Source organism: Phytophthora parasitica (assembly GCF_000247585.1).
Source record: "Phytophthora parasitica INRA-310 unplaced genomic scaffold supercont2.10, whole genome shotgun sequence".
Lineage (NCBI taxonomy): Eukaryota > Oomycota > Peronosporomycetes > Peronosporales > Peronosporaceae > Phytophthora > Phytophthora nicotianae.
The window spans coordinates 438,359-450,297 of NW_008648996.1; the positions used below are offsets into that span (position 1 = coordinate 438,359).

Consider the following 11,939-nt stretch of genomic DNA (forward strand, 5'->3'; position numbering starts at 1 on the left):
CGAAGTTTTAACCACATATATGTAAATATATGTTCTACGTCATAGTAAGGCTAAAGAGGCTCGCAAAATGTTACTGCACTGATGGACATAGTATATCATGATATGACAAACCATGAGTAGAGGTTGTAAAGGACTTGAAAAAAAAAAACGCACAGAAAAGACTATAACTTTTGCTTTTTTTGTCCTTATTTTTCTGTTGTGCATTAACTAATCGCCAGTATCAACACACTTGCGTCAAAACGTTTATTATTAGCCTAATAATATTAGGTGTAAGAAGTCAACGAGACAGCAGAACTTAGGGCAGAACCGAAGTTTTCCAAAGAAGCCTCATTGCGCTTCTATAGGAAAAACATCAAAATCAAATAAAAGGCCACATTACTACTGCAAAGCAGCCTCATAATAGTAGTTGCTATAAAACATAACGTAGAATGCCACTAAGTGGTCGGATACCTGATTAGATAATTTAGATCTTAACCATTGCATGTTCACTAAATTGTGACTCATTTGGGTGGGCATTCAATGGCTACCATGTAAATTATCTAAGGTATCCGACCACTTAGTGGCAAGTTGACACTGGCAATATGTTAGGTAACCTCAGAGAGTCACGCACGACACTTGAGTCGTCACCTAGGTACATCCATGAGTCAGGCATATTTTATAGCATCATTCTGGAATTCGCCTTGAAGCAGTTGCCATGGAGCTGTTGAAAGCTGCTCGGACCCGCGACTTGCGAGGCATTGAGAAGGAGCTAAGCCACAATGCCGACGTGAACATGATCGACGAGACGGGGTACACTGCGCTCATGTGGGCTGTCAAGAACAGACAAACAGAAGCTGTCACCCTACTTTTCGACAAGAGCGATGCTAATGCTACGCTGGGCGTTTTTGACCAGGACATGTTCGACCTCGCTGGATGCGACAAAGAGATCCTTGCTATCCTACAAAACCATTTACAAGAGCACATAGAACATTTGATGAATAGCATCCCCGAGCTATGTGGAAGTATGATGGAGTTACGACAGATGAGTGAGCATCTTTTGATAAGGCTTCAAGCAGCCCGAATTCAACTACAGCAAACGAAAGATACCACACAGGCTTCCAGTATGGGCTTCTACAGTATCATCAAAACATTCCACTCGCTGCTACTGCAGCACTCGAAGAAGTTGGCGCTGGAGCGTCTGGTTAGTGCTCGCATCGTTGCTGACGGTGTACGTCAACTACATTCGAACCTCGACGCGCTGCTGGATCAACACGGATTGGAGCTTCATTCTCCATTACAACACCGAGACTGGCAGGGACAGTGGGATAAAGATGAAGGAGATGCATACAAACACATCGTAGCAATTCTAGAAAAAGACGCAGAAGGCGTCCCACGAGAACTAAACAGCACCACTCGACAAGAGAATGTCCTCAAACTGTTGAGGTACGAATCGGAAGAGCACGGAAATTACTATGACACGACAATGATGAATATTTTTAAGTCTGCCCAGCTGAAGTTGGTCCGTTTTTCTGGTCTGGCTGTTCCTGAAGTGCCCAATTGGTTTTTGCCTGAATACGAAGTGCAACGTCATCCCACGCCGTTCGCACACGGTTCTTTCGGAAACGTTTTCAAAGGTACTTGGTTGGGATCTCAAGTTGTTGTCAAGTGTGTCGATCCGAAAACAGAAGAAGATAAACGCACCTTTCGACGCGAAGCCAGGATTTGGCAACGAGCGCGTCATCGTCATGTGATCACTTTTTTCGGAGCTTGCGATCAAGGCAGTCCGTGGTTCTTTGTGTGTGAAGAAGCAGCTAATGGGAACCTTAAAAACTATCTGTATCACCAGAAGAACAAGGGGCGATCACTTGCGTGGCGTAAGCTGTACGAAGCTGCTTTAGGGCTCCACTTCCTGCACCAGCGTCAAATTATTCACTGCGATTTAAAGTGCAACCAGATATTAGTGAGTGCAGAGGGTGTCGCGATGCTGACGGACTTCGGTCTAAGCTTCATGTCTGTTGACTCGCGTCCACTGACCCCTCCCGGCGGGGCAGTTCGCTGGAAAGCGCCCGAGTGTTTAAACAACTCGAACCACGTGCCTACGAAGGAGTCGGACGTGTACTCGTTTGGTATGTGTGTGGTCGAGGCGGTGACGGGCGAGTATCCGTGGGGAAATTGTCCAGATCCTGCCGTGGTCTTCCAAATGAAGCGTGGACTGGTGTTTCCAAGACCAAAAGCGTTCGTGGACAACGAACAGTGGCAGTTTGTGCAAGCATTATGTGCACCTGATCCATCGAAGCGCCTCAAGATGCCAGATGCAATCCATCTACTAAAGAAATTTGCTGATCAGGAACAAATGCAAGAGTGGTCAAGCAAAGCAGAAGACCACGAGTTCGACTGAAGTCTGGCTTGGTGTTGATTGCTGCCTTGTAGGCATGGTTTAATGCTGGAGCTCCATTCATAATACTCTCAACATCAAGCTTGTTTTAAGCTCCAGAACTTAGCCGTTTCCACCTTTTTTTTTACTCAAGGAGTGAGCCCACAGCGAGTGAAATGTATCCTTAGGGAAGCCTTGTGATGGCTGGTTGATCATGGAGTGCCAGTTCTTGCTTCGCAGACCTCGTGTATTTGAATTGATACGACGGCATAAATGTTGTTAAAAATAAGAATTTTTGGGCTTTCATTCATACTGGTCGGCTTGAGTTGCTCGTCAACAACTGAATGAGCAAATTATGAGCAGAAGCACTGCCGCTCTACAGTGTAATTTCGATTTCGTATCTTTCTTCACGAACTAGTGTTTTACGTCGCCAGCATTTCTCCGTGATGTAATTGTAAAAACGATGTAGCAATCCGCGCCCAGGCATCGTCGATACCCCCAAGCGAAAAAAAAGAAATGTGCGAACAACAACACGCTTCTTTTCCTTTTTTATGGAGATTATGGGCAAGCTTGGATTTCATTTTGTCTGGCAGAGTAGTTATGTTAGCTCGCAGTATTGACACTAAAACTGGCCTACTCTTACCCAGTGAAAAGCCCCATACGTTAATATAAAGCCTTCTTGGAGTCGCTACTTGTGTTCCCTCTGACAATCGTATATATAGTGGTTATGGTTGTCAGAGACTATGACTAAGTGTCCGGCTGTATGTACAACATTATTGGCCAATTCGGCGCAATGAATCCAAACATAAGTTAACTTGAGAATGGCGGACACATCGGTTTCGTAGTGGCACAACATTGGTAATTAATGTTCCCAAACTCTCTAGATAGCCTTATCAACTTTCTTACTGGAAAATAAACAACCCAATTACTTATTGCCACTCCTGAAGGCATCCACTCAACTTGTTATTGCAGCCCTGCTTGCTATCCTCTTACGTTTGAAACGAGTTTTAAAGCTCGCACGGTGCTACCAACGGCTTCTAAAAAATCATGACCAGAACCAAGATTTTGATTCCTTGTTGTCTTCGTAGTACTTCGTGTAGCGGCTGAATGTCCCAAAGTTGGGGTCCGTCGCTACAGTTCTTGTGTCCATCGAACTATTGAAATACATGCTGTAAATATCTTGTGGACGCTTCCCTGTCTTGAACCAATAGCGGAATTTTATATTCTCTTTAACGCGGCGCATCGATATTTCGTACCACTGCCGCTCCTCGTTGATAGTTGATAATTCGCCGGCCTTGTCTTCGCTGTTTCTTTGAACCATGTGATCGGTTTTATCGATGTAATTAGTACCAGCTAACTGCATTGTCGTGGGCATCGTTTGAGCAGCGAAGATACAATCTCTATGTATCAGCAATACAACACCGACAACCAATGCGGAGTAAATGCTACGCATGATTGTTGATAAGAAAGTTGTTACTTTCGAGGCACTCTTGATCACTTGGAAGCAAATAGGAAACTGTGCTTACAGATCAAACGTTATCCACAAAAGAAGGCAGCCTTCACCAGTGTTATGACTATACAAATGAATGCTAACAACCAGGCCAATTGTTGACGGTAATTAACTGCAACAATCTGTTACTGTAGGCTTAGATTTCCGTCAACATTGTATCGTCGTTGGCAAAACTAAGGATACAGCTGTATGCCTACTGTATAGTTTTTGCTAGAGAGCCGACGGTGTGGAAACAGCGACCACGAAACGAGAGAAATAGTACTGACACACAAACAAACTAGCTGTTTCACACAGAAGGATGGGCGACGTTGATGACCATAGCCGCGCTATGAGGCCTTAGAGAGGCGCCATGACAACCGGAGCGCAGCGGAGGTCTGTCAGGGAACGGCGCGTAGGCCAGAGTAGGTTCCGATACAAGAATTTACAATCTAATCCGCGCGGGATCCTTGCCCGTCACGAGCGAAGTTGGCGGTGCAAACGCCGCGCCACTGTGGAGCGTAGCGACTACTTGTGAGACTCAATTATGCCTTATTGCGACGCATTGGATGTCAAAAGTATACTTTAGCCAAGACGAATGATTTGCTGTGTGTTTGGACAGTAAATGCATGTGTTTTGCATGTTCTGTCCCACTTTAAGTTCTGTTCGTTCTTTGTATTCACTTGCACACTACGAAAAGTTTAGAGATCGAAGCCGGATCGTTTCAAACGCTTCATTTGCTCAACTGATACCACCGGTGCTGGATACGTACAACATTGAAAGGCGCTTGGCATGATACCTCGTATGTCCTGCGTCCAATTAGGTAAAAAGATCCGAGATGGTCGTTTGAGATTGTAGTCAACAGAGTTACTGGCTAACAGCCAATCGCAGTCGCAGGTCCCAGGTCCTCACTTTAGGAAATCGTCCTACAGTAACCCGCGTCAATGACGCACCGCGAAAGGATAACAAAAGTGATAGGTTGGCCAGAGCCACGCAATTAAAGTCAGGGACAACGAAAACGGCCAACCATAATGGAGCTACATTGTACTCCCAAGAATAAAACTCAAAATTTAAACTTTTAGGATATTTGGGACAGTTTAGGATATCTATCCTGTATGAAGCACGTGCTTCGCTTTAGGGTGGGATTGCGAATGGTGTTGTCCTTAGTGCGTGAGCTGAACAAAACACTACAACTCCAGTGTGTGCGAATAAGGCAGCTAAGCATAATACTACAATGCCATTTCGCAGTCCTCTCAGCCTCAAGCGAAGCATCCTAGTCTGTCCACACGAAAACCCTTCCCAATTCTACATCCTAGACTCATGGACGAATTTTCTTTTTGTGTGAATAATCTCTTGAACAAAATGCGCATATGTGCAACATTACAACACTTTAAAGTTGCTGTAGACGCGAAAAGACGCCGTTGTGAGATCCTTGTCAGCATGGAGACGACGAAGGTGAAGCCTCTTGGCAGCATCTCGCGCGATGACGTTCGTCACACACTACACACGCATTTCCACTCGTCAAAGCCTGCTCCTCGCCCTTCCACTAGCGGTGCTGCATCTCCGCCCGTCTCAACTCGCAAGCGCGTCTTCTCCTTTGTTCAGGTGCAGAAACCCAAGAGTGAAGCCGAGACCAAGCGACTGTTTGGTCACGGAGCCAACGCTGGTAAATACTTCGTCCTCTGTGTTACAGTACAGGACTCAAGTACTGCAGCTAAAGGCGGTGGAGCTCATCTGGAGTTGCATTACGTGCAACTCCTGAGCAACTTGTCAGTGGACGTGCGGAATTCGTGGAATTTGAGAAAACTGGACACCATCGAACACAACGGCATTGGACCGGAGAAGCCGAAGGGAGCCTTTGCATTATTTTTTAGTGGAGAACAAGTGTCATGGCAGTGGCTCGTAGAGACGAGAGAGAATGTGACAGCAATGCATGAGTTTCTCTGGAGCGTGTGCGCTCTTGTGGTCCAGAATACTGTGAGAAAAAAGCTATGATGGGATGTTATTTTGTAGATATTTTAACAGTAGTGCTTGCATTTCTTCTTGTATGGTTTAGACCACACTCCCGAGACTCGTGCGGATTAACGTTGAGGAACTGCATGAGACTGCAAATCGACTAAACTTGCAGAAAGTGTATGATCTGGATGTCGACCTGGTTCATTCTATGGTAAATCTGTGATTTTTTTTTATCTAGATGGTTCTTTTTTTTTTTACGTTGGTGCTTGTGTGAAGGCTAAATTAAAGAATGGATCGCTGAATGATCCAAGTGAGGAGGCTGGCAATGGAAAGAAAGCAATCGATAACAACGCAGGGATCGATGTTTCTGGCTTGCGACTCGCTTCCCCTGAGAGCAATGAAGCTCTTAGTATTCTGGATGATGTCAACTGGAGTGAAGTACAGTTGTCTACAGTTGAAGAGGATTTACGTAAGAAATTACGCACGTTGGAGGATGAAAACATCACGTTCTTACTCACACTGGATGGAGACTCACCATCTGGTAAGAACTCATCGAATACGTCAGTGGACAAGATCCTGGAGGCCATCGACGCCGTTCAAAACCGAATTACCCTGATTCAGGAATGGACTAACGAGTCGGACGAGTATCTTGGACAAACTTCCAGTAGTATGAAACATTTCGAGGCACTAAATAACCAGCTGGAGATGCATTTCAAGAACAGCGTGGCCTTAGAAAAAGTACTAACAAAGATGATGAACCAAGTGGAAGTTTCTAAAGAACACATGCGGATTTTTACGTCTCCAGTGGATATTTTCCCTGGTGAAGTTGGAGGAAGCACAGCTGGTGTCACGAAAGACAGAGGAGTCGACGTAGATCGGGACGTTGGTGTGACGGAGCGGATTAGAAATGCTATAGCCGCAATTGCAGCAATGGATCAAGCCGTCAAGTCTACAAAAGAGTTCCCAGCCAGCGAGATGGTCGCTTTTCGAACGCGTGGAGAGGGATTATCTAAGTTGGCTACAGGTTTTGGCGAAAAACTGTGTGGTTCCTTTGATACTTTTCTCCAGCGGAAGATAAAGCAGCTGCCGCACTCTCGAGCTGGTGATGGTGTTCGAGGACGTGATCTACGTGAACTCTCTTCAGCGTCTTCCAGCGATGAGATGAACTGGAGCTTCACCAACGACCCTCTCCATAACATCCTCGTAGATTACCAGTCACTTTTCTCACATGTAAACTCACTGGACCCTCGCATTTTGGTCGCCTTAAGACAGACGTATAGCAAACAACTCGCTGGTATATACAACGCCCACGCCCACTTGCTCTTCCGCTGCTTGAGGGACAAACTGCCTCGAACATCAAAGCACCATTTCCACAAACCTACTTCGATACAATCCCGGGGGATTTACCTTTCCTCCTCGTTCTTCAGCGTCGGTGACACGATGTGTGCTTCGCCTTTGATGCAGCAAGCACTTGATCATCTAACTCCTCTGATTCTGAGAGAACAACGTCTGGTAACAAGGGTTTTCTTTCCTGCTACATCGGATAAGACGAGTTACACCGGTGGCAAGCATGAACTGGAAGATTTGACGTTGATGATGGAGAATGTCTTTGAAAAATTGCTGAAACGGATGAACGAATTCGGCGAAGCAGCAGCAAGCCGCAACATTCTGGATGCGCTTTCGCTCGTTGTTCTCGTGAATGGGAAACTCGAGGAATTTCGACAGCAGAGCGCGTTTCTGTATAACGTTATGGTGAGTTTTCAACTGCAGATGAAGCGAATGTTGATCAAGTTCACTGAAGACCAGGTTCGTTAATTTATTTGAAATGGGTTATAATGTTGTAGCGTTATTTTAATGGAGATTATTATACTATTCTATTGAGTAGGAGGCATGGATAAATGCTCAAAATGTGGACACGAAAATGGCGGGTGTTCTGGGTCCGACGAAGAAAATTGTGGCAAGATATGCACGCCGTGGGGTTATATTATTGAAGGCTAAAAATATTATGTTCATGCACGCAGAACATGATCGCCCGAATGGAAGAAAGCGTAGCAGGAAAAAGCACGGACAGCACACTGGTGTCCATCTACAACATGATCATTCCCTCGACAATGCATTGGATTGATAAAGTGGCTGACACAAGAGCGAAGTATGCAGCTCTCACCCGCCTAGGTACGTTTTAGCACAGCTATAACGAGTTGATATTGTTCTACTAGCACCTTGCTGACGTCGTTTCTCCGCTTTAGAAAACTACCTTTTCCTCAGCGACAATTTGAAAACGATCAATGCCTCAAAAGACTTGCCACTAGCTCAATATGCGGCCGAAGCCCAAGAGCGATACACCGAAAATCTTCAACGGTATGTGGCATCAGTCTGGGAGTACGCATTCAAGCAACTTGTGGTACGTTCAAAGAATTTTTTTCTCTGTCAACTTTCCAATAATTTACGTGTGCTTCGTATATTTCGTCTGATCCAGCCCATGATCGCGTCGATAGAATCCTTGATGGTGACGGTCCCAGCGGCTGAAATCCAGTATCACTTGCCACGCCAAGAAGTTCGACGCGTTCTTGACTCTACATCAAGCGCGGTAAGTCCTGGTTCAGAACGAACCGTAAGAAACAAACTGATAACCTGATTTGTGTTGCTGTTGCTCTAGTTTGAGAAATCAGTTCGCGTCATGCACGACCGCTTAAAGAAGCACTTTCGGGAGAACTCAAAGATATTGCCAAGTGTGTGGAAGCAGGTGATAGCGTATGGGAGTAGTCGGATGGCTGTGTACGCGCTAGTCGCTGGAGACTGCTACCAGCTGCGTTTCGAGCCATCACCTGAGCGCGGACTAGAGTTACTAAACAAGTTTGCGTTCAGCTAGGGTGATGGTTTAACTGCAGCACTCCATACTCTTTCGTATAAGACAGTGGAAACACATTATTGCTAGCTACAGCTCTAGATGTCGAACAGGGTTTCACTGTTATTCATTAAATGTCACCTGAGCCCATAGTTCACTGATTTTAGCTGACGCAACACTATAAATTTAGTGACTGATGGCCTATGCAAAGTTGCCTGACGAAGCGAAGTATCATGCAACCAGTACAATTTTTTCTTCCATGTAAGCTCATCGATAACCAAAAACAATCACGTTAGATATCCAGGTCAATGGTTGGTCATGACTTATGAGTGGTGGCTCACCATTAGATTGAAAACGATGAGAACAACTTCAGGTTGGTTATGCAAGAATGAACACTCCCCTGCAACTTCTTTCAGGGAAAGTAAAGTAGAACTGTTGGAAAGTGTTCTCACAGAAAACACATTGGAAGCCTTCAACAAATGTCAACATAACTACATAACGGTAACGTATAGGGGCGCAGATATGAATGACTTGTTACTCAGTTCCCATGCATGCAACGGAGACAACAGGATAACCCCTCATCTCACATTTTTTCGACACGACTCGGTTTTATTATAACAGTGTCACCCTCACCAAAACTATTCTTTACGCCGGATAGAACAATTCTAAGCGGACACGCAACTGTTACTGGTCCAAGTCCTCCCAGATCATAGTATCGCCTCAAGTGCAATTTCGGACCAGAACCGAACAGAGAATTATTGTTGTTCGCTAGTTAGATTCTATTTTTTTTCATTAACTCGCACTGTGAACAGCTCTATGCAGTTGCAACAGCTTCTGCCACCTTTTTGCTGCAGCTTCGGCAGCCTTTTTGGCGTTCTTCTCTTCCTTTTGGACGAAACTTCTGAAGAGGGCATCGAACGCAGCATATCTCTTGCTTTTGTCTACATTCGAAATAGTCGCAATCGCTGCACTGAACTCATCGGGAGTTTTTCCGCTTTTATACCACTCCGTGAATTGACGCGTCATTGGTTTTGTACCGGAAACTTCCATCGCTGATGCTAAATCATCCAAGAGCTTTGTGTCGAGCCAAGGAGTCAGATTTTGGTTGAATTGTACGGCTGTTCTTGCATTGTTGAGTTTATCAATAATCTCCATGTTCTGGACAATTTTCCCGTTCGCTGATAGCTTCGCGATAATGGCCTTCGCATTATTTTCTTCTTTCGCCAACTGCTCGAACAAGTTATCCAAGTTGTACCTCTTTAGAGTAGTCACGATGTCCTCTGGGTCTACTTTTAAGAGGCTCGGGATTGTTTTCGAGTCAATGATCGCCGCCCGTTCTTCGTCGCTAGTGCTGTCCACCATGCCCGCATCGCCCATGCCGTAATTTCTCAGGTAGCGCTTCTCGGTTTTCATCTTCTGGATACCTTCGGTCGACTTGGCCTCAGCTTTAATCACAATGATACTGGCGAAAACGGCCAAAATAACAAGACGAACACCCATAGCTGATTATCGCTTGTGTTGTGCGAAGCTTGTATAATTTGTGGAGTGAGCTCTAAATGTAATAGTGCTAGGTAGTTTTGCCACTTCGCCGATTCACTGTCAGCAATCGGCGGGTACCACATGATTACTCTTAAATGTCTGTGACGCTGGGTCATCGATCGCCAGTAATACTTTAAGTAGCGATTTTTAGTGATTACTGACAGTAACGAGCCTCGCCGTGAAGTACTTGTAGTAGCAGTAATATCCTCGTTAAGTTATATATTACTACAGCAACAGTAATACAGTACTATTAATTACTGTATTATTCTCGAATCTTCATCTGTGTCGATATCTTCAGATGTGGATAGTATAAATATTATATGGTATTATGCATTTCACTTGTTTTGCCGGGTAGAATTTTAATCCAGGCGGAATTAAGTCCATAAAAAGGCACATTTGATACTTCGAAGTATTAATTAAGCATAAGATTGTGAATCCTTCCCCTACAATACTGACAAGCGTGTTATTTAATAGGGTCAATCGGCGGAGATACGCCTGGTTACAGCCGGAATGGTGGCCAGCAAGCCGCCAAAAGCCTTCATATCCCACTTTGCTGGGGCTTAATTAGCTTATTCCGTCTTAAAGTAGGCTCACCATCCCCACCCTAAAACCGGCGGAGATGAAGCAACCCATAATAAACATGGAATTAGCTGACCATAGGGCATAATTAAGGCTGAGAAGGGAATAAAATTAGGCTATAATAATCGCGACAGGATAATTAAAAGGCACATATAGTACTATTACGATTTTGGCTGTTGAATGTTTGCTTTGTTCTTTGAGTCCACCTTCGCACACCTTAGTGCGGTGCCTGCTCATGTCGCGAACCAAGCACTACTACACTATAGGGGATCATCTCCAGGAAGTTTCTTCAAAATTCCTCCACTTCACTCGCTCATTGTTTGGTACACTGCTTTAGCACGGTTTAGCTTCTGCGGCGGCAATACCAAGAAAGTGCCGTGTTAATCATGCTCGCTATGAGGTCACGATTACAAAGGGAAGCCACTCCCATTAGGAACACTAGAATAAGAATACCTGCAACATTTCCGCCCGAAACTCACTTTCATCTTGAATTCAGGCTCCAATTATTTTCAAAATGAAGGGGTGCCGACGCTATTAATAGCCCCTCCGTGTATAACGCAGTAGCTTACTCTGTTTACGACTATGTGAGGCCCTCGCTGTTTACACTGTGATTATGGTCTCGGCAAGGTTTGTCAAGATGATGCAGTTGTTTACTTATCTTTTCGGGTATGATCGATTACTCTTGATGATTAGGTACAAGATGATAACAATCAAGAGCCCCAACATACATGTCCTCGGCAATGAAACATTAATGCAGACCTCCCTTGGCTTATACAGCCCGTGCAACAACTTTTGATCAAGTATAGCAGATTGATCATGTCTAGACGGTTGGTGTGGTTTATATTCCTGAAATTTAGTAGGATTATAATGAAATATTTCAAATCCATAAACTTGTGGAAATATCTGACGATACACCAGACACCCCAAGGTCTCTGTTGTGACCTTTCAGACGCTGGTTTCCGGTGAACTCGGCTTAGAACGGACGAGCACCTGATGCCATGCCGACACATATCACTGATTCCTACTACCAGTAGGTAAAATCTGTGGTTTGACTGCATTTGTCTTGATTCGTCTATCATCACATTGTATCACGTTTCAAGTTATCAAGGGACTTAACAAAAAGCAAGTCTACCAGTTCGTGGGATCAAAATCCTATCTAGTACGTCAGGATATCACGATAT

General features: G+C 44.7%; 3 protein-coding genes across 3 annotated transcripts; 2 read left to right on the forward strand and 1 right to left on the reverse strand.

Moving 5' to 3' along the window:
* The first annotated feature begins 678 nt into the window (after nucleotides 1-678).
* Nucleotides 679-2,679, forward strand: PPTG_06718 (TKL protein kinase). The gene is made up of 2 exons (XM_008900760.1): nucleotides 679-789; nucleotides 893-2,679. The coding sequence occupies exon 2, from the start codon at nucleotides 896-898 to the stop codon at nucleotides 2,375-2,377; it is 1,482 nt and encodes a 493-aa protein (XP_008899008.1). The 5' UTR covers nucleotides 679-789; nucleotides 893-895; the 3' UTR covers nucleotides 2,378-2,679.
* Nucleotides 2,680-5,245: 2,566 nt separating this feature from the next.
* On the forward strand, nucleotides 5,246-8,798 carry PPTG_06719 (hypothetical protein). Its single transcript, XM_008900761.1, has 8 exons — nucleotides 5,246-5,816; nucleotides 5,896-6,006; nucleotides 6,072-7,601; nucleotides 7,681-7,752; nucleotides 7,817-7,967; nucleotides 8,042-8,196; nucleotides 8,272-8,382; nucleotides 8,452-8,798. The coding sequence occupies exons 1-8, from the start codon at nucleotides 5,280-5,282 to the stop codon at nucleotides 8,662-8,664; spliced, it is 2,880 nt and encodes a 959-aa protein (XP_008899009.1). The 5' UTR covers nucleotides 5,246-5,279; the 3' UTR covers nucleotides 8,665-8,798.
* Nucleotides 8,799-9,432: 634 nt separating this feature from the next.
* PPTG_06720 (hypothetical protein) lies at nucleotides 9,433-10,140 on the reverse strand (the record flags this gene model as incomplete). The annotated part of the gene is made up of 1 exon (XM_008900762.1): nucleotides 9,433-10,140. The coding sequence occupies one exon, from the start codon at nucleotides 10,138-10,140 to the stop codon at nucleotides 9,433-9,435; it is 708 nt and encodes a 235-aa protein (XP_008899010.1).
* Between the last annotated feature and the right edge of the window lie 1,799 nt (nucleotides 10,141-11,939).

Bases quoted from the DNA above. Each gene is read 5' to 3' on its own strand.
- PPTG_06718 (XM_008900760.1), top strand. From the start codon at position 896: ATGTTCGACCTCGCTGGATGCGACAAAGAGATCCTTGCTATCCTACAA.
- PPTG_06719 (XM_008900761.1), top strand. From the start codon at position 5,280: ATGGAGACGACGAAGGTGAAGCCTCTTGGCAGCATCTCGCGCGATGAC. The intron at 5,817-5,895 runs GTGAGAAAAAAG...TGTATGGTTTAG, and splicing joins CTCTTGTGGTCCAGAATACT to ACCACACTCCCGAGACTCGT. The intron at 6,007-6,071 runs GTAAATCTGTGA...GCTTGTGTGAAG, and splicing joins TCGACCTGGTTCATTCTATG to GCTAAATTAAAGAATGGATC.